Here is a 26,516-nt window from a genome sequence, read left to right on the forward strand (position 1 = left end):
TTCGCTTCGTGGATAAGTGTGAATCTGATCCTCCTGTGTTACATCTGTGTGGTTGTTGAAGGTTGCTGCACAATAAACAGAAGCTGACACTACGTTATATATTCTTAGCCGTTGAGCCCCACTTTAGTAACAATCACTCAACGAATGAACATTAGTGCTGGCCTCTTATTTGAAACTAGATTAAGTCATTTTATAAGCAAGAAATCCACATATTCTACGATTCAAGCTTCATAAATGTCAGATTTGAGGTTTTGGACTGTTTGTCAGACAAAACAAAACAGTTAAAAGCTATGTCCTTGGGTTCTGAGAGGTTTTTCATGGGCATTTTCCCCAATTAAAGCAATATAAAAATACTCACCAAATAAATGTATAATAAAGATTAGCATTAGCTGCAGCATGGCCAACCTTTGACAGAAATCCATAACATACAAAATGTAAAAGTACATCAACAAAAGTGTTCAAAATGGAGAGTGATGAACAAAAAGATTTCATCTCCGATGGCCTTCCTGTCTCAGGGGGAAGATGGCAGCCTCGCTGGTTTGTCTCTTTGTGTCTGTGAGATCTTCGCCTGGCGTGAAATCGAGGAGACACTGAAAGGGAATCTCCATCCCATTGACTATTCCTGTATGTAAAAAACATTCAATGTGGCGCTGCAGAGATACCATGAGACATATTTTGCATCTCGGCGAATGCCCCGCGGAGGGATTAGCCCTCGTCTCCGGGGGTTACCGCGATGCACTCGTGTACCCTCGTCTGGCATCAATGCCGAGCTGGGAAATAATCCGCCTCTCGGCTCTGCCAACGCAGAGCGCCTCTTGGCTGGGGCCCCATGAATACCAACCATACTGCTGGGGTTTGTGTGTGTGTGTGTGTGTGTGTGTTGCTGATACTTTCTTGACCCCTGTAGATGCGGTAAATTGTCTCTTGTAGGTCAGAGGTCAGCGTTCACAACCAAACAAAAGTCCAGAGAGCGCTCAGAGATTCATAGCTTTGCTCATAGAGACACGTCAACAGCATTGATGCCGGCCAACACGGCTCCTTAAAATTGAAGGACAGTCTCTCTCGCTTCTCCCCGCCGCTTCCCTGGAATGACTCGGCAGAATATGAGCGGTAAACGTTGCACAATGCGTTTCCCCAGCACGCGGAATTCGATACACTTTTTGAGGGAATATCTCCAGTGTGGCTTTCACGTCTAATTATAGGCTGCGCTCGGCGTCCGGGACCAGCGCGAGAAGAGACGAGGTCGCTGGCAGCCCGGATCAGTGCTGCAGGCTAAGGAGGAGAGCGCCATGTCAAGTTACCTCGCCGTTTATTTGACAGTTGAGAAATAAAAAACGGATGTGATGACTGGAGAGCGTGAGGAGGTGAACAGTCATTTTTAACCACGAGTTTCTCAAATCAGATCCTGGGGCGTCATCACCAAGGTGGCTGTCGGCCCACGTCGTGTTGCATCATGGGTATTAATGCTGCAACTGGTTTTCGTTGCCACACTTCACAGTTAGAATGGCTGACATTAGGTAACTTAAGAATTATGGATCTCACAATGCGAGATTCCAAGTGCTCAACTTTTGATAAGCTGGAACTAGCAAATCATTGTTATTGTTGCTCCAAAAACAACACAATATTATTAATTGCTCATCCTTGAGGAATAACTGACAGCAACAAAACAAAACAAGCTAATGCAACACTGACATTAGCTTGTATTATTATCATATTACCACCGTTGAAGTTTATTAGCGAACTTATTAGCTCATCCACATTGGGATGACTGAGTTGTGGAAAAAATAAAGGAACTCAGACAGTTATTGTGACTGATTAGCGCTAGAGCTGCTAGCTTGCGTGTTAGCCGTTAGCTCCACAGCTACAGTGTTACAAGTCGTCCTGCGAGTACGCTCTACTTCACCAAATGAATATTTCTGATGTGACCGGGCCTTTCATAAAAAGATATTTCTGAAAAGCATCTTTATCTCGACATAAGCTGCCGTACAGGGCTTTACACGCTTCATTCTGCGTTGCTTCTGGGGAAACTCCACCAATGTAATGACATAGTTTTAGTCATGCACATCCACTGACTAAACAAACGCCTCAGAAAACGCCTGAAACGGAGATGTTTTTGAAGCATCAGCGGGTCGTCACAGCTCGCAGTGTGCGGTTAGACGCGATCCGGCACATCACACATCCTGTCAAAGAGACGAGGCGCCATGTTTCAGGGTGCAGAGGTTTTGCCTCGAAGCGCTGCAGCAGCTCGTGAATCACAAATGAGAGGCGAGGGGAAGGGGATGGGTGTCATATTTACACCGGGGATACAATAGTCTTTTATGCAGAATGAATAGGAGAGCTTCCATCAGCCGGGAGGAGCTCGGTGTGTGTGCGTCTTGACGTCTGCGGCCTCATGATCATCTTCAGTCACAAAAACTAAACAAATGCTTTTCAGCTCGTAGGAAAAGAAACAAAACCAACATTCAAATGCTTTTCTAATTATATTCTGTTCTAATCAATGACCATGGTGTAGGCCACGAAGCTGGAATAAGCTATCGATCTGTTTTTTTCTTTATTCAAACCCTATCCGGGCTTCTGTAGCTGTGTCAAACTATTGATTTACAGCGGCTTGCATAAGATGCATCAATCATTGGAGTCGCCGTGTGGCGGCCGTGCATGAGTTGGATCACTGAACAACCCAAGCTCCACCAAGTTGTGACATTTTTCCGCGAGACTCTTTCTGAAATAGCGGAGGTGAAGTTTCACCGAGCCGGCTGTGTAATTACGTTAATGCACGGCCCGCTGGCCTGGGCTGTAATCAGAGGGTCAACCTTCCTGAAAACTGTCCAAATGAAGAAATTACCATGTGCTCCGAGCTCTGAACCGCTTCCCATGAGCCCGTTCCTACCCAGAGCCCTTCACACGGCCCATTTATTTGAACTGGCTCTCACCCGCACTCTGAGGAACGGCTCGTAAAAAGTCATCAGGTCCTCATTACCGTCATTACTATAATTATTTTCTATATTTAACCATGTGAAATGAGGCCAAATGAGTGTGCCGCTTCGTCCCGTTTCGGCGAAACCAACCCGGGGACGCGCGTGTCACGGTTGGTACGGCCCCTAAAAATGCGGAGCGTACCACTTTTCATTCTGGGAGCAGGTTGTGTTTGTTTGGGTCTCTTTTGAAAGTAGGACCGCTCCTGTTGCCGTGGGGACGCTGTGTCTCTGCGATGTGGTGTTGTTGGTCGTGCTTTTGGCATTCTAGTATTTGAGCACTTGTTTAGCCAAAGCCACCTTCATTATTATTAGACTGACGTGTACCCCACAGAGGCAGAAGCCAAAACCACCCAGAGAGCTCTGACTGGAAGCGAAGGTGGGGCCCGTTCAGCTGGCTGGTGAAGTCACAGAAGTTCTTCCTTTTTTTAATTTTTGGATGGTCAGCACGGGCTTTCCACACAGGACGTTTACGCTGTTTGTGTTTAGGCGAGTCGCTGATGGGAAGACGAAAAGAAGAAAAAAGCAGCTTTGTTGGTGTAGATGTGTGAGAGTCAGAGGCTGTCTGGAGGGGCTCAGACAGCCGGGTCTACATGTGTACAGGAGTTTCACACGCCAGGCGCTTCATCCGTCCAAACTATTAGTTGTTTAAATGTATTAGTTCGGCAAGTATTTTCCTAAAAATATGGGAAAAAGTACTTTTTCCTCTGGGATTTTTAAAAATGTTGGTTTAATATTTCATAGAAGGAACTATTGATCGGGGAACAAATATATCTGCGGATTAGTTGACAATGAAAATGTTCAAACGTTAGTTGCAGCTCAAGATAAAACAATATTGGATGCGACACAGAATTATTTTGAGTGCACACTGATATGGAACGCTCTAAATGTAAACAGGCATACAGTACGTTATGGCTCAATAAAGCACACCCCGTGACTCGCTCTCAACCAATCAGAATGCTTGATTTCATCTACCCGTATTATATTAAGAAATATTGATATATAATTCATTATTATTTGAAATAACGTTACACCCTGACACATGTTGTTCAATAGCTTGGATGATGCAATGCACGGATGATTCTACTGAAAGGTCTGAAACATAGCAAAGAGCAAAGCCATTAGAAGACCTGACACGCCGCCGAGAGATAAGACCTCATTCTGTCCGTCCGATCCTACGAACCTCTGCCAACCCGGGTTATTTCATTAAGATTTGAAGGTCAGGGCCGGAAACGCCGCATATTTACATTGGGAAGCAGCAGGACGCCTCTCGCCTCGCCGGCATCCAGCGGATAACTTCCTGGAGGCTCTCTCTGCGGGTGAAGCAGGAGGCCCGCCCCCGCCTGCCCACTGACAAATGGCAAACACATGTGTTTGTAGGAGGATCAATGGCGAGCGGTGAAGTCACCGTGTTGTGACTAACCAATGTTTACGCCAGAGATCTGACGCCCGCTTTAATAGCCAGTTTCACCTGCTGCGATTACGGTCACGCAGCTGACTGAAGCAAACCAAAACAAAAAAAGGGATCTGCGTGTAGCCGTTACTGCTAACTGCAGGTTTGTTCCGTGTTTCACACCCGTCGAGTTTGAAGGTCTCATCTGGCTCTGGTGTGACTCATTTGGAGGCGCTCTCCAAGTGATCATGATTTGTGTGCTTACTTCCCCACAAGCTCTGCCCCAACCTTCATCCAACCTTCATTCAGTGAGCATGAAGGTTGGGTGAATGTGTCCCAGCTCCTCCCTCTTGGGATTCCTTGTGGTGGCCGAAGCTCACAGCGATGGGTGACGCAGTACGTGATTATTGTTTAGTGCTTTGCAGCATCTCTAACACCAGCTCAGAGTGATGCGTGACTCTGAGGCGCAGCAGTTTGCTCACGGACGTCACGGACAGCTGGAGCTTTTTAATCAAGGTGTTGGCAATCCTAAACGAGGCTTCAAGGTGTCACATTAATATCCTGATGGCGATAGTATTTATGTGTTGTTCCCGTTGGCGTTATGTCCTCAAAGTGTTGGGTGTAAACAGTATGAAGATTTCTGCAAAAATAAATGTTTAGTTTTAGTTTAGTCTTTCCCCTTGACCTTATTAGAACATAAAGGTTTAATATTTTGAAGTGGGAACTTTGACATAAATACAAAAGTGACCACAAAGGCGTGTTATTACACCAAACTCCAGGAACAGGAAACGAAACACTCATTCGTACGGCGCCCTGAAAGCACAGCGCAGTGCAACAGATAGGAAGCACATGCAAGCAGACCAAAAAGAGAAAAGAGAAAAGGAAATGAAAATTAAAAAAAATATTTGACAACACGTGCAGCATTTAGAAAAGAAAAGGCGTGTCTGTGTGTGTCTGTGTATGTCTGTGTGTGTCTGTGTATGTCTGTGTGTGTCTGTGTGTGTCTGTGTATGTCGTGCGCACGTGGGTTTGTGATCGCGCGCACGTGCGCCGTTCTTGATTTGGCAGCTGGCCGCATCGTTGTAATTAGCCGAGACTAAAGGGGGCGCCGTACGTGCCGCTGCTCGGCGCCTCGAGAAGAGATTTCTCTTCTGAGTCATCGCGCGGGAAGCGGTTCACCGCAGCAGGACAGCGAGTCTTCGTATTCTAATATTTTGTTCAATTTACTTTAAAGTGGGTTTTCTTTCTCGATGTTCTGAATACTTTTGGCACATTTCAGCACGACAACTTCTACATTTCAGTGTTGTTTCAGGAAAACGATCTGTTATTCTGTCCTTGTATTATCCTCTGTTGTACCCGGCAGTGTAACATCACTCATCTCTCAGTGTCCCTTCCCCTTGACGCCGTCTCATATTACTCGTGGACTGCTTTGCTCTAGTTTTTTTTAAGTGTTTAACCTACATTACTGGTTTGTTTTCTGTCCCATAACACCACCGGTGACGCTGTTACACTTGTTATCTTTTTGTCCGCAGGACTCAAAGCTCCACAGTGTGGAGCTGTTTTGTTTCGGGTGGCGGCCTCACATGGCAATTGTTCCCATTGATTATGCGAACGGTCAAACTCCCCAACGTTAAATTAGTGGAGACTAAAACGTTCGGTGAATCTTGTTCAAACAAACGTCACGGAGGAGTTCATGATAAGAACGTTCCTGCGTGAGGCCCAAAGTCTCCAAGATATTCAAACTCCTAATTAGAGCTGCAGTTGCAATCGCAGCAATCAGCATGTTGTATGTTGTTTTTTGCCTCTGCCAGTCTTGATCAAATTATTGCGACGAAGCAAACATCCAGGTCCGCTCCCATTGGGCGACGCCGACCCCCGGGGGTCACGGCGAAACTTGCAGCAGCTAGCTGGTGGCGGGCGGGGCGCGGGGGCGATTGTGAGGGTGTAATTGTGTGACTGGTGTTGCTGGCTAATGGCCCTGACAGTGCGCTCAGACAATAGCCAGGGAGGCCAGGCCCCACAGAGAGAGATAACCACGTTAGTGTCAGAGAGAGTTTCACGTGGGAACTGCTGCATGAATCAGGCCGGGTGGGAAAGAGGAAGGCCAGCGAGGGTCCAAGAAAGCCTTTCAAGAGGACTTCCTCATTCCCACACTGAGCTGCTGGAGGGTGAGGCGGTAATGACATAGACCAACAACAACAAAGATAGAAAGATGAGTTTCACTGAATGATACTTTACTGTTTAAAGCTGTATTCGGATGCTTCAAAGCAAGTTCAGGTCACTGTTTCTTGTTTAAACGTTGCTGATGATCCTCACTTTGTCGAGATAATGCTTTTTTAGCTTCGGTCTGAAGCTTCAGTTTCATTATCAGATTTATTGCAGAAGCAATAATGATAATAATATTAATAATAACTTGTGCAAAGCATAGACATAACTTAAATACCGTTAAACAAAAAGGACCATACCATAAAGGCAATGAATACAACAAAACCAAACAAATAACCAAAAAGAACAAATGGAGTAGAAAACAAATAAACAAATATGTAAAAAATCCAAACAAAAACAGGGGAACAAAAGAACTGCATAATAGATCATAAAATGACATTAAAGGACAAGATCACTGAGAAGCAATTCTATAAAAATGGGGTTTAAGAAGTGATTTAAAAGTTATTGATTCTGTAAACCAATGAATGTCAAAAAAAGATATGTTGCTTGTTTTTGTTATTGTTTTATTGTCTTCACCAGGCCCATCCCATCCGGCTGGGTGCTGCTGCTGCAAAAAGAAATGTTAGTTGAGTTGTTCGCACGAGATACAGAAGCTGGGAAAACCGAGCGCTCTCCTTTCCCTCAGTATCTAACGTTAAAGTGCCCTTGAGCAAGGCGGTTAATCTCCTAATTGTATTTATGGAGCTTACATATGAAGCACAGGGCTGTTGCTGTGCTGAACAGTTTGTCATTATGCGCGTACGGAGCAGCTGAAGTGGAGCGTTCATACTCAATTAACTCCCTCCATGGATGAATAAAGGCTAAAGGGAAAAGACTTATGTATTTACTGAGGCAATTAGTCTTTAAATGCCCCTCTCAGACACAGAAGTGGCACACTCTGGGGGTTTTCCTATCTCCAAAATCTGTGGTTTTAAGTCATTATCCCTCAGCCCTCACTGGCCCTTTTAGAGAGCTGTGCCCCGGAGCGGCGAGAGCGGCTGAGAAAATCCCATCAAGTTCAGATTGGTCTGAAACGGCATCTGGTGGGGAGCTGTGGGCCGATGGGAAAGTGCAGAGAACAGTTCACCAGCATGTCATTCGCCAAAGCGTTTTGAAGCGGCCGTAGATAAGTTGATCGTGAACGCGTTCTTAGTGTTTTTAAAGGAATAGTTTGGCTGTTTTGTGTGGAGATTGACACCACTGTCTGTACACTAAATATTCGGCTACAGACTGTAGATGTTTAGCTTAGCATCAAGACTACAGAACCACAACGTGTCTTCTTTTACACTTTTGTTCTTGTATGAATCAAACAAGCATGATTGAATGTGTTTATTGGTGAGCGTTGGAAGGCTGGACAGAGGAAGGCTGGCCGCTTCCCCCGGTTTCCAGTCTTTATGCTAAGCTAAGTGGCTTTATATTTAAAGTAGTGAGAAATGAGACTGGCATCGATCTTCTCATCTTATTCTTTGCTTGAAAACAAATAAGTACAATGTAGCTCTGTACCTTTTTATGTTAAAACGAATGTCCTGAAAGCTGACAGTGTGTGATGGGAGGTTGCTACCGGCATATTTCTGCTCAAATGAAGCAAAGATCTCCACTCAAGAATGTCCATTCTTTCTTTTCTGCAGAACCTGATGGCCAAAGCACTGTACGACAACATGCCGGAGTCCCCCGAGGAGCTGGCCTTCCGCAAAGGGGACATCCTCACCGTCATCGAGCAGAACACGGGCGGCCTGGAGGGCTGGTGGCTCTGCTCTCTGCACGGCCGCCAAGGCATCGCCCCCGGCAATCGCCTCAAGCTGCTGATCGGGCCCATGTTCGAGGCCGCCGCTGCCCAGCCTCCACCCCAGAGCTCGGCGTATCAGCAGAAGGCCGGCTCTGGGGGCGCTCAGGGGATCTACCAGGTGCCACCGTCCATCCAGAGTCCACAGCAGCAGAGTCCACAGAGCATCTACCAAGTCCCACCGGGACAAGACATCTACCAAGTCCCACCGCGGAGTATCCTCGCTGCTGATAACACCCCGAGCAAGGTGAGACAGAAGGAGGGCTCGCATCTTCCTTGGGCCACATTTAACCTTATAAGCCCGACCCACTTTTTTCTGATCTCACGGAGATGAGAAGTGTGTTTGTTTAAAACTAAAACTGTAATATCTCCTCATCCACAGTTCCGATCTAATTAATTTAAATTGCTAAAGTACTGTAACCCTTGTGAGAAGATACGTGGCGGTTTACTTTTACCCCTAGCAATGGCGGATTTCACTCAAAGTAACTTCCCTGTAACCTACGAGGCTGTGTGAGTAACAGTGAGCATTGTCTGATCAGCATTGGTGTCTCGCACTGCGAAGCAGGAACCGGATTTGTTTTGTTTGTTGTTTGGGGCGTTTCGAGGTCCTGCGATCTCATTGGTCCTCAGACTTGTCTGAAAGCGCGTCTGATGACACATGCGGAAGGAGACGGTCATTTACAATACATGTAAATGAACGTGTATTGTAAGATTCAGGTCAAAGTAGGTCATTTTTCAATTTCTGAACCGAAAAACACTTTTTTTGGACTGAATATGCTTCCTAACATGTAAACGCTTGTGTTTATTGTGATTACTATTGCAGATTTAGGTGATTTAGGTCGTAATCTTTCTAAAGATGTGCAGTTTTACTCTGTGGCATGATGGGAAGGCACCGAACAATACAATTTAAAGTATTCTTTTTTGCTCAGACTCTTGACTTTTGATCATATTTATGCAGAAAATATGTTTGTTTTTTTAAAGGCAAGGAGTTGCGGATTCGTTAGAGATCAAGGACAATAGGGTCTGGTATTCATATCAAGGTCACATGAGCTGTAGAGCACCTAGGGTCCCCTAATTATCAGTAAATCTGTCAAATGGGGTTTTCATTATTCATCGCTTCCAAATCTGGTCCATGGTTTTAGGCTTTTCTTAAAGTAGCAGGGAAACAAGCTGCCGAGGGGTTTGGTTAGAAGGAACAGCTGTGGACTATTGGCTGTCTAGTCAATAAAAAGTAGGAAAAAAAGCGGCTTACAATATCTTGTTTTGTCAAAGCAACAGTCCAAAGCCCCAAAAACAATGATATAAACGGGGAAAAAGCAGCAAATCCTCACTTTGGAAAAGCTGGAAATGCGGCCAAATGCCTTTTGATGAATGTCAATTAATCAGCAAATCGTTTAAACTGACATTTCACCAAAGGATTTGGGCTTCCATCAATTTTGTGATTGGGTATTTATTGTCACAAACTAGTGGAGATACAAACCCCAAAGCCTACGATTTACAGAAGTGCTACAGATAAATAGAAAAATAACAAATGGAAGTTTCGAGAAAAGAACAAAATGGCGAGCGGTGCGTTCGCTGACCTCTGGAGGCGGTTCTTTGGGATCAGAGAGGATTTGAAACATAAACTCTGGTGAATGTGGCCTCCACTGGCGAGGCGTGGGGTCATTAGATGTGACGGGACATGGCATTTACGCCCGTCTGCCACGACTCTCATCAGTGTGATTGCACACACGGGGAGCCGAGGGGCCGGAGAGATTGTGGGTCTGCGATGTGAAATGTGGACAGGGTGTGCCGGGCCCGGTGCTTACCACAGAGCAGGGTAGTGTTTTGTGCAGAGCTCCCATTTGGCTTTATATGTATATTGGCACACGGTGTGCAGCAGAGCCAGTCTAAGCCACAGATGGGCAGTGAATATGGGAACTTGTGGAAAAGCAAACAGCAAAGAGCTGTTTTTTAGATTTTGGTGAAGCCCAGCTGCCTGAAAGTCGTTTTTTGGGGGGATTTGAATGCTACACACAGAGTGGCTGGCCAACCCATTACACCTGGCATGGAGCTGATCCCCCTAGCAGCGTTTCCATTGTGTACATTTGTTTTACCCACTGGATGGTGTGTCATTTGGATAATGGACAGCAAAATAGTCCATGGAGTGCTTTTCTAAAGTAGAAGTAGAGCTCAAGTCGTTTGAAGCTTCATTCATAACACTGGAATTATAAATCAACTTTCTTTTGTCTATTCATTGAGTTGAAACGCGGTATTTCTGCACGGTTGCCGGTAAACATCAGGCTACACTATTAGTCGTATTATACTATTTGTAGAATGAAATCCCAGTGGTGGCGGCGTAGGGTTGCTTTCAACTCATGTGACTGAAACATTTCCAATAACTCCCGGAGTCGCAATGTATTGAGAAAAAGATCAATGTAATAGTTTCCAAAAGTCACAACATGCTTTTTATCTCACCAAGTATCCTGCTTTAATCCATATTAGTTGCTATTTAACCTTTCAAAAACCCTTTCGCTGCCAGCCCATGCATCAAGGCGCCATTGCCATTTAATTCATGTATTCATGGGAGGAAATGTTAACTGATCCGTTGGCCAATAAGTGATGCCTCGATCAAATTGGCTCATGGTAGCTGGGGTAAGCTAGGTGAAGCTGGTAGTTTAAAGATGTTGACTCCTCTCTTTTTGTGCTACTGTTAAACTACATTTCATTATCTCCTTTTATCCCCCAAAAGTTGTCATTTGTGGCCATTGTTCAGCAAAATCTGCATCATCTTGGTTTAAAAAACAAACAAAAAACGCACCAGTCAATAAGTGTGCGCCCAGTGTTGCTTCATTATAAAGATGAAGTCATCGGCAAGTGTGTGCCTAAACAGGAGGGAAGATCTTTCCTGTTCATTCAACCGCTTAACTAGTTTTAGCACCTCAGACCAGATCATCCCTCCAGGAGACGGAGAGTAATTACATGCTGGATGAGCTTTTGAAATCCCAAGAGGTGTTTTTCTTTTTATCAAATCAGCTCCAGCCATCATAGAAATGAGCCCCGGTATGCGTTTCCAGTAGGTAAATAGGCAGCAGGCGCCCGAAGGCTTAGAGGACTTTGCAGCGATTGACTGTGTGATAGAGTCAGTCAGAGAGGAAGAGACCTGCCAATCAACCTGCACTCCGCCAAGCAGCACCTCGTTACCGCTAACGAGCCCCGGGGCCACGAGAGGAGCGGGATTAAATAAGTTAAAAGAAGAAGCTTCGGCAATAACATGGAAAATCAAATGACAGTGTGCGTTGGGCTGTAATCATGTTATTGCAGAGATTAAATTAATCTTGGACGTTTAACTTTCCCTCTAATCTTTGGTTATCAAAGTGGTGCAGTTTATTTTATTTTTCCGGCGGTGGTTCCTGTCTATTAAATAGAGCGACTCTGACTGTGTTGGTGTATTTCGCGGAGTTCAGACACGGCTCTGTTGTTTTTCCAGTGACGTATCCGCCTGTGGGACAGAAGCGCCATCGGCCTCTGTGGCCACGGGCAACATATCCAGTTCAGGGTTTATAGGGCGGACGTTGAAGGAGATATTTTGGGCGTCCGGGGTTCAAAGTTTAAAGTCCCCCCTTTTTTTTTTTTCATCGACAATGTAAATGTGTTGCCCACAAAGGCTTGGATGGACATGAATGTGGTTGAATCGTCTATTCAAAGATACTCTAGGCAGTAATTTAGCTCTTTGGTAAGAAGTCAAAGATGCATAAAGACTTTACACGAGGAGACTAGCTGTTAGCAATCACTGCTGCTGCTGATGCATTAACCTGTTTTATTTCTTTATGTGAGGTAACGGATACGTTTGGGCTTCTATGAAAGTCCGTCCACCTTCGACACAAGACTCTTCTCCAACATAGCGAGCTTTAGTTCCCCAAAAGTTTCCTTTTTTAGCTTCTTGCCTTAATCAGGGTGGCTCCTTTCAAAATATAGCATTTCATCTTTTCACTCAAGAATGTTGAAGCGGGTTGACCTCAACACATCCTTCGTTTAATTATAGTTAATTAACAAAAAACATCTTGTTATTTGGGAGAATAAATGTAAAACATCTGGGACATAAAGCATGGCATGTTACTGCTACTCAGTTTACAGTGAAGTTTACAGTGTGGTGTTTTGTTGTAGCCTCTTCTCCATAGCAACAGTAACAACAGTGGCCAACTAATGGCCAAAAAGCCAGATTAAGCCGAACTGATGACCACAATATAAACCTGGAATAAAATTAGAATCATCCGGGGGACTTTAAAGTGGCTCCTTCCACTTTGAAACTCACGCCTGTTGACATGAAATCCAAGCCGTGACCTTTGCTCTTCAAAACACCCAAACTGTTTACTACTGCTCGTCCTCTCGCAGCAGTATTGATGACGGGTCCGCGGAGCGTGGACTCACCCTGCATGCCGTCTAAATCGGCCAATGGAGCTGATGGGGGGGAACAACCATTCTCCTGTTGTCAGGTGACACTCGCTCGCTTCCCAAAATGATTACGGAGACCGACATGGGCTTCCTGGACCGATAATCCCCTCTCATGTTACCCTAAAGCCCTCACCCCCCCGCAGAGAACGGTTCCTGCATGTCCTTCGCCACCGTGTGCTGTGTGTTGTCCAGAGTCATGCGTGCACGCGCTTCCCTGTGGGTTTGCAAATGCCAAAATCAGTGCAAATCCAGATTGGCAACCGGGTTGCTTTCTCTTCATGTGGTACATAAAAGGCACGCTGAGGTTTTTGCCGCTCCATTCCTGCCTGGCTGTTTGATGCTGGCGGCCTTGTCCCTGGGTGACCCTCCTGGGAGGGTGAGCTATGCAGCTGCCCCCCCCCTCCTTCAAGGCCTCCGGGCTGGGACCGTGTCGCACACAGATGCCTGGAGCTCTCACAAAGAGGCCTCCTCACACGGAGAAGCCTTGTACCGCCTTTTATCAGTCCGCTCTTAAAAGGCCCGTTTTTCATCTCGGCCCGCCGCTGATTGTCCTTCGTCTGCGCTGAAAGGTGTGTCTGTTTCACGCCCGCCGGCTTCCTCGGGAGCCCGCGGTTCTCAAAGGCGGGTTGGGTTCAGAGTTCAAAGATCTCCGCCGAGCTCCTTATCTACTCCTACCAGACGGCCCGTTTTCTTTCCCCCACTTCCTGACTTGGTGAGGTCTGCTCCTTGTACGGGCATTTCCTCCCGCCGCTGTGCCGTATACCCATAGATCCGATCTGCTCGTTGGTGCCATAAAGAGGCAAGAGGTGCAACAAAAGGATTGATAAACTCCCACACAACTCGAGGAAGTGGCCCTGATGGCCGTTTACGGGGCCCTTGTGGACGTGCCATCCACCTTCATAAAAAAGTCCCCTCCTGGATGTAACCAGGTTATGTGAAATGAATGGCTTGTTTGTTTGCCTGGGACATATTTTCTCGGCCTAATCATGCGCACGACAATCCCGGCACCAGATAAGTGAGTTATTTCTTCCTGGAGCGAGTCGGCTCCTTCAGACAAACCCGTCTGCTCGCCATTGTCGCCGCTGTGATGAATCGTCGGCCCGTGAGGCCTGACCGGAGGGGGGGAGGTCATAAATCAGTCGTACCGAGAGTAATCTGCTCTCTGCGGCGTGTGTGCGTACGGAGGACGTTCTCTCCTTGAAAGTTTTAAGCAGAGGGAGTGATAAAGTAGCAGAGTAGGAGGTGAGCTGGCGGCAAGTTTAATTTTCAAGTTGCCTTTTTTTTTATCCAACCAACTGAAAGAGAATCAGTTTCACATCACAGAAGACAAAGAAAAGCAGGAAATATTGACATTTAGCCACACTAGTGGCTCCACCACTCACCAAGTAATGGATGGATTGCCACGAAATTTGGTTAAATCGCTCATGTTCCCCAGAGGACGAACCATCCAGCGAATACTTTGTCAAATACTTGGTTCGTGACTGATAAACCTTCAAAACGAATGACTTGTTAACAACATGGTATCAACACACCTGCTAAACATCTGCATGTTAGCTTTGTCATTGTAGGCATGCTAAGTGTTAGCATTCGGTAGCCTCACAGAGCTTCTAGCCTCTTAGTCTGGCTCCCTATAGAGATTCAGGCTAAAGGCTCATTCAAGACACTTCTCGTTTCACATTATCCTCGTATTTTCTCAGAACTGTCTGCTGATGTCGTTTTCTTCGAAAGTAAACACCCAAATGTCAGACTCATCTTTCAACAGTACTTCTCCCCAGATAATCATGCCACCGGATTAAGAAGCCGCTTTGATCAGAGCGGATGAACGATGATCCTTTCGTAGCGGCAAAATCCGAGCGTTCTCTTTTTTTTTGTTTTTTTTTAATTCTCCTCATTAAGCCCCCTGTCTGTTTGGGTTTAGCCACTCGGACGCGTGGCAGAGAGACGCCTCGAAAGCCTCACGGGACTCACGAGTTAATTACCTGCCTTAATTAGCTTGGCACTTATAGGCGGGCGCTGGTGGCTGCTGGGAAAGAGGATGTCGTCGCGGCCCCGCAACACCCGCGCTGTAATTCAGCAAAGCAGACGAGGGCAGGTTACCGCAGAGCAGCTACACACCCCGTCATTTAGGAGATGCAGTCATACACAAAACACCCCTCTTACCTAATGCGTGCGTGATGACGTGCTCAGATCGGTGCCCTTAGGGTGGAGCTCATAAAAAAAAAGGTGAGCTGGCGCTGACGGAGCTAAAGAGGTGGAAACCCGCTGGAGGTCGACTTTCTGTCAGCATCCAGGCGGATGGAGGAGCGGAGACGAGGAGGTGTGAAGGAGGAGATGGATGGACGCAATAAAGCGCCTCTTTGACGGTCGACGTCGCTGTCGCCGTCTTTTATGAAGCCGACCTTGGAGTGAAAAGCTCGTTCTGGTTGTTGGTTTGTGTCAGCGGGCCATTAGCGTCGGGGGTGTGTGTGTGTGTGTGTGTGTGTGTGTAACCTATGAAAAGGTGTGACATGATGATTTCCTGTTAAACACACACACACACACACACACACACAAAGGGCCTTAACTCACCTGCAGGGGACCAACGTCTTTCACAGAATCATTAATTTGGACAAAAGCAACACGAGGAGCATGGGGCTTTACATGCAATGATTTAAAAAAAGATGGAGGAAACAAAAGCCACGAATAGGTTTTAAAAAGAGAGTAAAATAGAAGATAAAAGAGATTTTACAGCAGGTTAAAAGGGAATTATTGAGTAGTCCCAAACTGAAGTTAATAAAAGGCAATGGCCAACGTTTTTCAAAAGGCCCGAGAGCAGCAGCAGATCAGCAATGCATTTTGTCTCTTTACTAACCAACAGCAGTCTTTTATTTTTTTAAGTCCATCATTTGACACACAGGGTGGCTGAAGTGAAATGTTTTCACGCTGCATCACCGGTACGTCCAACCTAAGGGAGCACCGAACAAACACATGAGGTCGTTGTTGACGCTCTGACGACGCCTCTCAAATGACTCCCCATGAAGCCGGAAAGGCCTACGTGCCAAAACCCGAGCCGGCCAGGGTACTAAAGTCAACACTGCATTGTTGAGAGAGCCGTGACTCACTCACCCAGGAGCGCTAACAAGGCATCTTGCTTGGCTCCTCTGGACACTACTTTAAACCCGATCCCTCTTTAGTCACTCCTCGCCAAAGGAATCCTGAGAGCCGATCGCCCGTCTTCGGACGCGCTAAATGTTTCCCCGCCAGCATTTTTCGCGGAGGCGGGAAAATAAATGAGCGGTGTGCTGCTCTGCTATCCGGCAGCTGTCTGAGAGGAGCCACTGGTGGGACGAGTGCCACTCAGAGCCTTGACGTGTACCTGCGAGAAAGGTCAGCGAGGTCTTTGACAGACGCCTCGCTGCCATCTGCGTGTGAGCGAGTCCAGATCCCCTCACCCCCTCTCCACCTTCATCATCAGCACAGTAGCTCGACCCGCAGGGACAGCAGCCGCGCTGAAGTGACCTTTTCGTGAGCATCACTTTGTTGTTGCTCAGTGAAAGGCTGGCTTTCTATCTGCTGTGTCTGCTGACGTGCTCCGGGAAGTTTTAACTGCCTTCTTTTTTAAAACACATTTTTAAAACATTGAAAATATATGATGTCAAACACAGCTCGCAATTCTTGCGTATTCACACCGACATGGAGACCATTAACGCACGAAACAGTTCTTCCGATTTGGCCCGACCTCCGAAATGCATGTCGAAATAGCAATTATGACTCTGCTTGCTAATCCTTCCCGAATATAGAGCGTCATCATCTCAGAACAGAAATAGACGTCCGTAAATCCTCTCAGAAAGAAGACGTTTCTTAGAAATCCAGAACTTGCCTTCAGTATCAGTGTCTGTACATCTGTGGCTGTGCTGCTAATGGCTAATTCTGCATACTTTTAATGGCGATCATTTGCTAAAATGTTCACAAATATAGATTTAAAAAAAAAACTCAAGCAACTGTAATGTACTAAATTCATGAAATAATATTCCCATTCCCCAAAGCATCCAAAATATGGGAACTGTAGTTCCAAAAAGAATTTGATTAACATCCTAATTCAAAGCAATACAATAAATACTGTACACGAGTTCCCAATTGTTTTTAAATAGGAACTTTTTTCCCTGTTTTGTTAGAAATAAGGGTCAGAAGGGTCTGATTTGTCAACCAATTCCCCAATAATATATATGTTTCATATCCAGATGTTTCCATCTCTGCACTTCCACTTTAACAGTGGATAAAAACACATCTTTTATTCCCGTCTGTAAACAGCCTGACGTGTTTGGAGCGGCGGCGCGTGCGAGCAGCCCCGACGCCGCGGCGCTATTTATTCCCGCTCCGGTTTATTTCAGCCGACGGTGTGCGTTCCAGCTCTGACCCCACAGGCCCTGTTGGGGTGATGTACGCACGGACAGGAATGCCAACAATGGGCACCTTAAATCACCGCGGGCCGGCTCAGATCGGACTTATGAGAACCACATGGACTCCTGTTCAGTCCGACTCCGGCTCAGATGAATGGCATTCCTTTCCATACTAGGCGACGTGCTCTCATTTTCCGTTCCTCTCGCTTTCCACCACTGTTTTTTCTTTTCTTATAAATCTCTTTTACAACCCCCTCATCCTCCCCTCCATCTCTGCTGCTGCTTCCCCAGAAACATTAATCCCAGTCGAAGTTGGCCGAGGCTACAGCTCCTACTGCTCGCGCTCAGATAAACGTACGGGAGATCGTATTCGGATATTAACTCGGGCTGTACGGAGAGTCATGAGTGGAAACCGGGGATTTAAGTCTCATTACCTCCCCGGAGACTTGCCCCTCTGCCAGGAAGCCGTGCGTATGGTTTCTATTTTTGAGCCCGGGCGGTGCGCGGGGGCAGAAGAGGAGCACTGGGCCCGGGGAGGGACATTCCCAGCATTCCTCCGTCTGTCTGACGCAGCGTGGAGGTCTGCTTTTAGAGGGGTGGAAACACTGGGACTAGGAGGTGTGGAGGGACTGATTAGCACTGACGGGAAAAGAGGAGGGAAAATGCGCTAAAAGAGCAAATTAAACGGGGGCAAAAATGTCACGAGCAAGTTGTGTGTGTGTGTGTGTGTGTGTGTGTGTGTTTAGTTTTTTTTCCCAGCAGTAGTCCTGTCTGCACCACGGTGTAAAATGTTTTACAGGTGTGTTAAATCCGACAGCACGAAGCACCGCAGTAGCTCATCAGTCCCAATGACCCGATGATCACTTCAGCAGGTCGAGAACTTCGCGACGCAGCCGGCGCTGCGATGACCAGCCAGAAACAGTTGCTCATTTAAAAAATAAAATACATAAAGAAATAGCTCAACTGAGCCTCGTCAGCTCAATGTTGCATTTTGTTTTTATTAGGGCAGGATTAAGGTTTTTTTTTTCCAGCAGAGCAAATAGTAGTTCTATATTCACAGTGAACTCTCTGCTCTTGATTTTGTGTCAGGATTCTTTATGTCGTTGTAAAGAGAAGATTTTTGGCTTTTGGACTGTTGGTCGGAAAGAAAAAGAAAACAAACTTTGGACTCCTTTTTTTTAATTTTGACGATCTTGACTATATTTGTCTTGAGCACTGCTGTGTCCCAGGTGTCGTTTTTTTTCTGACAGCAGTTTCCCCCCCCCCCCCTGTGACCGGACAGGTGGTGACCCCGACCAGAGTGGGACAGTCCTACACCTTCAGCCCCGGCCAGCACAACCAGCAGGACCTCTATGACGTCCCACCCAGTAGATCCCAGGGGGTGAGTGTCTCATGTTCCCACAGCACAGGTCACCAGCATGACCGATTCTACACACTTAGAACTAGTCATGGGGAAAACCACCAGTCAGGAGGATTTAAGTGCCATTTTAGCTGGGATTGATCAATCCATTTAAAAACCCATAAGGGACTAAATTGTAAACAAACTTAAATGTATTTATTTTTTACAATATCCATGTCAATATTTTGCATGAAAAAGGCCACCTTGCCCATCAAACACAAAACAAACAGGCATAGTGCTCTGTTTTAGATATTGGCATGTTTTTTCAGGTATCCACAGGTTTCCATTAATATCTGTATGTATACAAAGAAATCAGTCAGATTCTTGAGACGTTCTTTTGAGTTGTTTAATCAATCAATGTACATTAAAGTTGTATTATCAACGAAATTAAAGCCTAGTTGAGGTTCACTGTGGTGGATTACTAAACTCAAACATGTTTCAAGAGTTTCTAAGGTAAACCAAATGATATCCCTCCAGCACAGAAATGAATGGAAGGCAACAGTAAGAAAAAATACATGACAAAATGAGGTTTAAAGACACTGATTTGCTCTTTAAATAAGTTACAGTTCTGTGGATATAAAACTAGGAAAAGGTCACATATATAACTTTTGCTCTGATCCACCACTGTTCTGCAAAAACATTTCATTTTTTTATAGAAACAGTAATTCAAAATGCCAGTAGTCAGCACAGCAGGAATAGAGCTGCAGCGTGAGGTTTGTATTCGTTGCTTTGATCACACACATCCTGTTCTCTGCACTGTCCCCAATTGTTGTGATCACAACTGGCGCTACGGGTCCACTGGTGTTTATTTTCCGCTCACGTTTCAGGTGTACGACATTCCTCCTGGCCAGATGTTCCCCGGCGGCAGAAACCAGGGAGTCTACGACGTCCCTCCTTCTCAGATGGACCTCAGGACGCAAGGAGTCTACGACGTCCCCCCCTCCTCTCAAGGGGTGAGTAGACCTGAACCACTATGAGCGGCCCAACAAAGCCTGACTGGAGGAAGTGGTCGCCGCTGCAGTTATTTATTCACACAGTCGCTTGTATTTCTCTGCGATAAATGGATAATGCATCAAATGTCACATTTAAGACGTTCTTGCGGCGGCACTTAATGACAGCTTTGCCTGCCAGCAAAAAAAAAGCCCAAAGCTCCGCGAGTGGTTCAGCATTTGAGCGCAAAAACAAACAGAAAGAAAGTCAAGGCCGTAGGGCTCTTCTCCTTCCAGACCCTCTAGGGTTTCAGAAGACCTCCAGACCGACCGGGCAGAGCGCCATCAGTGTGTTTTTATAATGAGCCAAAATACGGCGGGACGTGTTCTTCGCATCGTTTTTCATTGCATTTTTTTTCGTTTAAAATTTTTTGGAAGGCCGCCGTTTTAATCCGCTGACATTCAGTCGACTTCTGAGAATCTGATTACTACAAGTAAAAGACTGTACACTGATACAGCAACAGCAGAGAGAGTGCTCATGTTATTTATATCAGACTGTAGCCTCTAAATTAAGAAAAAGTTGCGTCTAAATGAGTCATAAATAAATTCAGACACAATCATATTATGGGGTCTCTTGTACAGTTAAAATTAAAAAAGATACGGTTGGGTGGGTAAAGAGCAGTGTTGGGGTAGTTACTCAGAAAAAGTAACTAGTTAAAAGTTACTAGTTACTTCTGAAAATTGTAACTAGATTACTTTACTAGTTACTGCATTTGAAAAGTAACTTCACTACTAGTTACTTTACTTTCTATTTTTTTAAGCAAATGTCCAAATTAACCGCAAAGATACATGGACAAACATCATGGCCCTTTCATCACTTTATTTTCAATAAAGGGCATCTCTTAGCCTTTCCACATAGTGCATTGTAATTGTAAACATGTAAAACAAAATGGCACATAAAACTCAGCCATTAACTTGAGCGAACATTAACCCTGTTCACACTGTCTGACCAAAGAAATATGCCTCACTTTAGAATCCACAAACAACAGGATACAAGAGGCTGTGTATGGTGGGGACATTCAGGTCAGACAGCATAACACATTGAAAACAGGCTTTTGGAAACATGAGACCCCACTAAACCAAATGGGGGCCGACTCCTAAGAACAAAACCAGCTTGTTATAGGAATCATTGTAGTGGTTTAAGAAAAATAGAAAAATGAATGGCACTTTTTCCCATAAAATAGAAAGAGAAATGCACTTAACCCAAAAAATAGAAACTGAAAATGCAATTAAATAAACAGAAAATCCACTTCATCTTTGCCTAAATAAACAGAAAGTGCACTATATCCTATGAAGTTTATAATTGTTCTCTATTCCCTAACTCTTCAAAATAGCGATTGTATCGCATGAGTAAAAGTCTCTTGAATCTTTTATCCGACAGCCTGTTCCTCCTTGGGGTCAGAACAATACTGCCCAGGCTGAAAGCCTTTCCAGTGTTGTAACTTGTTTTATTACATGATTTACTCTTATTGTGAAGAGTATGTAAACAGGAAGTGCTTTTACTTTGAAGGCAGAAAGTACAATGATACGTGCTTGTTGACGCTAACTAATGTCGGGTGCAAGAGCGCGTTCTCAATGCTTTAACAGTTGTAATACTGCAGTTCACCAGTAGAGGGATTCCGTTCATACCAGACGTGTCTTGTCCTCATTAGAAGCTCCACGTCATTACAGACAGGTGCACTTGATGGTATTGGAGCGTTGTATTGCTTTGCAATATCCTTAATCCTAGGGAACCTGGAGAGAACCTCCCAGTTGGATCCGGGCTCTCCGTCTCCGTCTCATCCATTCCCCGCTTCCCTCCTACGCACCAGAGGCTACGTCACTCAAATCACTCAAATCGGAGTTCTGTGATAGGTTGTTCATGCAGGAAGTGTCGTGTGACTCGCGCACCACTAAAAGAGAACTTTTCGGACTGGTACAAATGTCTTGAGTAACGTAGGAACGCGCGTTACTGAGGTCTAGTAAAGTAGTGTAGTTACCAATATTTTGAGTTATTGCGTTACTTTACTTCGTTACCTATAATAGTAATTACGGTACTGTAATCCGTTACTTTGTAACTCGTTACCCCCAACACTGCTAAAGAGTAATCTGATTACTAACCTGCTGCATACACACACACACACACACACACACACACACACACACACACACACACACACACACACAGATTTACATCAACCAGGTTACCACAGGGTCCTTTGATTACCTCAGTAACCTGGTTACTTGTGTGCATCCTGTTCCTAATCGACAAGGAAAGATGGATTATTTCTGAACACGCTGCCCGATGGAAAACAACCACAGCGTCGAGCCTCTTTAGTCGAGCAGAACTGAACCAGGTTCAGCTGCTGGAAAGAAACAGTTCCAGTTTAATTTGTAAAGACAAACACAACGTTTGGGTCCATGTGGGCTTTCACGACACAGTGAGTGAATGACACAGATTGTGAGTTGGCACCAACGCTTGTGGTCTCCCTGCAGGTCTACTCGGTGCCGCCCTGCAGGACCAACCCCGCCCTCCAGGAGGGGAACTACGACTTCCCGCAGCCTCTCAAGCACAAGCAGGAAGGCATCTACGACGTACCGCCCCCCGCCCTCCCCAAACCCGCTCCGAGCCCCCAGTCGCATTACGACTTCCTCCCACCGACGGAGCCCCCCGCCCATCACCCACGCCCCAACGCCAACGAAGGCATCTACGACGTGCCTCCGCCCGCCCTCCACTCAGGGGCGGGGTCGCAGAGCGACGTGTACGACGTCCCGCGGGGCATGCAGCCCGCGCAGCAGCACAGGGCCTCGCCCGCCGACAGGGACGGGAGCAAAGGCGTCTACGACATCCCCGCCGCCGCTCAGGACGCTCGCGGCGCCGCGGACGCGACGGACGGCGTCAACCGCCTCTCCTTCTCCAGCACCGGCAGCACACGCAGCAGCATGTCCACCTCCTCGTCCTCCGCGGGCTCCGGCTCCGAGGGACGCCTCGCTCTGGACGTGGACGCGGCCGTGCAGCGGCTGCACCGCCTGCAGCAGGCCGTGGAGGCCTCGGTCGGCGCCTTGCAGTCGATGGCGGCCTCCCCTCACTGGAGGACTTTCCCCTTCATGGAGCGCCACGCCAACGACGTCCGCGCGGTGCTCGACCGGGTCCGCGCCGCCCTCGGGGACTTCGTGGTGTTCGGCAGAGGGGCCGCGGCCAACGCCACGGCCCTGTCGGACTCCAGCCTGCACAGCAAGCTGCGGCGGCAGCTGGCGCGCCTGGAGGACTCGCAGCAGATCCTCCTGCAGGTCTACCAGGTGCTGGAGAGCTGCAGCTGGGCCCTGAACGCGCTGGCGTCCGCCGGCAAGCACCACAACAAGAGCGACGACCTGGACCGCTTCGTCATGGTGTCCAGGACGGTGCCCGACGACGCCAAGCAGCTGGCCTCCACGATAGGCAGCAGCGCCGAGCTGCTGTTCCGGCGGACGCACGCCGACGGCTCGTTCTCCGTCGGGAGCACGCCGGAGGAGAACGCCGTGCACCCGCTCAGCTCGCCCGAAAACGACAACTACGGGGGCCCGACCAAGCCGTTCCCCGTGCCCTCCGGCCCGGACAAAGACAACATGAACAACAGCGAGAAGTGCGTGAAAAGCTGGATGGAGGACTACGACTACGTACACCTGCAGGTAAATCCTCAGAGGGCTTCGTTTGTGGTGTTTTCTTTCAACATTCTGTGCAATCTAAGTGATGCTTTTAAGTGATTGAAGTCCTTGGTTTGGGTCCATTTGTGTGGGCCAGAATGTATTTTTAAATACGAAAACTAGAGGGCTGTAAATGTTTAAATCCTGTGAGCGCCTCTTCTCACCTCCTCGTCTTCCTCCGCAGGGCAAAGAAGACTTTGAGCGTCAGCAGAAGGAGCTGCTGGACAAAGAAAACATCATCAAGCAGAGTCAAGTCCAGCTGGGCCAAGAGCAGGTGAGGCTCTCTCTCTCTCTCTCTCTCTCTCTCTCTCTCTCTCTCTCTCTCTCTCTCTCTCTCTCTCTCTGTGTTGACCTTCATCATGATCTCTTTGTGTGACTTTGTGAGACAGAAACCGGACAGGGAGGCAAAGATTTAGGGCCTTTTTGAAAGCAGCTAACGATCATTTTAATAATCTGTGACTCATTTTTGAGATGAATCAGTAAGAAACGATTGTTTTTATTTGGCCCGAACGTCCAAAACACTGGTTTTGCAACTTTAACTCAATCTAAAGATTTGAGGTTTGACTTTGTAAAATAATCTTTCCCCTCCTCCTCCCTCCCTCCCCGCAGATCAACCAGTTCAAGAAGCTGGAGCAGGACGTGATCAAGCCGGTGGAGAACGACGTCACGCAGTGGATCTCGCCCCAGCACGACGGCCCGCCCCCGGCCTCGCACGCCACCTCCGCGGACTCGCCCCTGGCCCCGCCCCCCTCCGCCCGCGTGTGCGCCCGGGACCGCCAGCTACTGGGCTTCTACTCGGAGCAGTGCGGGCAGCACTTCGCCACGCTCCTCGGCGCCGTGGACGCCTTCTTCGGCTGCGTCGGCGGCGGGCAGCCCCCGCGCATCTTCGTGGCGCACAGCAAGTTCGTCATCCTCAGCGCCCACAAGCTGGTCTTCATCGGGGACACGCTGTCCCGGCAGGCCTCGGCGCCCGAGGTGGCCAACCGCGTGATGAACTCCAGCAACGTGCTGTGCGACCTGCTGAAGACGGTGGTGGCCGCCACCAAGACGGCCGCCCTGAACTACCCGAACACGGCCGCCATCCAGGAGATGGTGGACAGGGTCACCGACCTCTCGCACCACGCCCAGCAGTTCAAAGAACAGTTGCTGCAACTGGCCAACTTGTGACTTTCGCCCAGGAGACAGACTCTGTGTGTCCATTAATCTAGTACAAATATATATTTACAGTATATATATATATATATATATATATATATATATATATTGCTCATCTTTAAGTTTTGGATGTTGTAAATAGTATCCGTTCTGTAAATATATGCTCTATTTTTGTGTAGATTGTTTTATATTACGGTATGAATATATATGTAGGTGCAGTATTGGTGTTCTCTGTAGGATTGTGTCGACTTTTTTCATAACATTCCTGTCATATTACGAAGCACCTTATGAGATGTCCTGTGTATTTTTTTTCTTCTTTCTTTTCCCTGTAGAGTGTCGTTGTGTCTTACTGCTGCGTGCGACAGTAAATCTCCTTGTAAATCACGTTAATGTCGATGTACAGTGTGTGTGTGCGTGTGAGTGCGTGAGAGTGTGTGTGTGTGTGTGTGTGTGTGTGTGTGTGGAGCTCTTCTACAGAGTAAAGGATTGTTCTTAACCACGTGACTGTGTCCTTTACTTTTTATGACATAACAGAATTTTTAAAGCTGAGAAAGAAATGCGTGTGAGAAAGTTAGAGCAAAGTGTTGATGTGGAATAGTTTTATTTTGCGTTAGAAAAATATTGTCTTGGATGTTAGGAAACACACTCAGTAGACTTTTTTTTAACCAAATAGGGGTTTTGAAGATCAATACTGATTTATTTCTTTTGTTCGAAAACCCATAAAGTAAATGGCAATTAGAAATAATCTAAAAATATTGATAATTGCTCCTCCACAGAAATGTATTCATGTCAAGGTGAACACTTTATTTAGCACACCACTGAGGCAAGTGTGGTACAGACATTCAAATATAATATGCTTCTTTTTTTTACTAGAGTGCGATGAAGACCATGGAACACAGCTGAAAGCCCCGTGAAAACAATCACACAAGATATTCATATTTGAGATGTAAAGTGGGAATGGTAGTTTGACAACAAAAAAAGCACTCAAGGTCCACCAAGTAGCTTTTATACCCAGAGCTTTCAACTGTATCTCATGATCTTCTGTGAATGGAGTTTGCTCAGTTGCCGTCCTATTTCCAAATCAAGTGTGAACTTTCACACTGAGATATAAATCTTGTACTTTCATCGTTTGCTCGGTTGTCTTGTCAAGCTGAAAAACCAAATAAGTGGACCTTGAGTTGAGATCTTTTCTTGTCAAATTGGAGTCTTCCTCCAGAGATAGTGTTTCTGTCGTCATGTCAAAAATCGGATAAGTGGACTGTGAGATTTATATAAAGATAGGTTTTTGTTTTTGTTTTTTTCATCAAACCTCTATTTCCAAGGTCAAGAATGACTTTCACGCTCATTTATTAAAGCTTACATGTTGTGTTTTCATGCCGCTCTCAACCACATCTCATGGTCTTCCTGCTCGTGGTCCTCGCCGGCTAAACCCCAAAAACTGAGGAAGATCACAAGTTATGGTTGAAAAGACTTATATGGAAATGGTAATCAAGCAAAACTCCTGATGCTTTTGTGAAACAACGTGTGGATGAAGACCATGAGAAGCAGCTGAAAGCTACAGAGAAACTAAACATGCGCTCTTTTTATTCGATCATTAAAAGACTCAAACAAGACTTAAACATTTCAGAACTCAGAGATTTACATGAATAGTTAATTTATCTAAAGCAAGACCCAGCAGATGGTAATACTTATGCAAATAACAACATCATTGCAGCTTTAGGCTTTTATGTAACTGCGGAGCCCAAACACTTGTCAAATCGAATCCTATCACCTAGATGCGTGGCCTCGTCCCACCACTATCGTTGCCGTTGACATGTTTACTTATTTTATGACCACAACGAACAAAGTTGAGTGATTGCAAACACACACATCAATGCTAGACTCCTTAAACGAGGATGTGTACCCAATATATTTGGGTAATATTCGTTCAGAAGGTTTTGTTTGGGTGCTTTGATGCAGCCGTCCTAAAAAAAAAACAGCCTTGTAGCTGAAAACTTTCTTTTTTTTATTGCACGGTCACAAGGGTATTTTTTTTAAGAAGAGGCTCAATAAAAAAGTGCCTGTGTCAAAAAAATCATTCTTTCCTTTTGCTTGGTGGAACATTGGATATGACACGCGGAGGATAATGAGGGCGAGTAAAGGAC

At 46.3% G+C, this 26,516-nt stretch overlaps 1 protein-coding gene across 1 annotated transcript; it reads left to right on the forward strand.

Annotated features, from left to right (window-relative positions):
* Positions 1–8,204: 8,204 nt before the first annotated feature.
* On the forward strand, positions 8,205–24,864 carry nedd9 (neural precursor cell expressed, developmentally down-regulated 9; the record flags this gene model as incomplete). The annotated part of the gene is made up of 6 exons (XM_079232015.1): positions 8,205–8,600; positions 18,449–18,547; positions 19,393–19,518; positions 22,030–23,202; positions 23,402–23,491; positions 23,827–24,864. The coding sequence occupies 6 exons, from the start codon at positions 8,205–8,207 to the stop codon at positions 24,382–24,384; spliced, it is 2,442 nt and encodes an 813-aa protein (XP_079088141.1). The 3' UTR covers positions 24,385–24,864.
* Positions 24,865–26,516: the final 1,652 nt, after the last annotated feature.

The sequence above is a fragment of the Taurulus bubalis genome (genome assembly GCF_910589615.1).
Source record: "Taurulus bubalis genome assembly, chromosome: 16".
Classification (NCBI taxonomy): Eukaryota; Metazoa; Chordata; class Actinopteri; order Perciformes; family Cottidae; genus Taurulus; species Taurulus bubalis.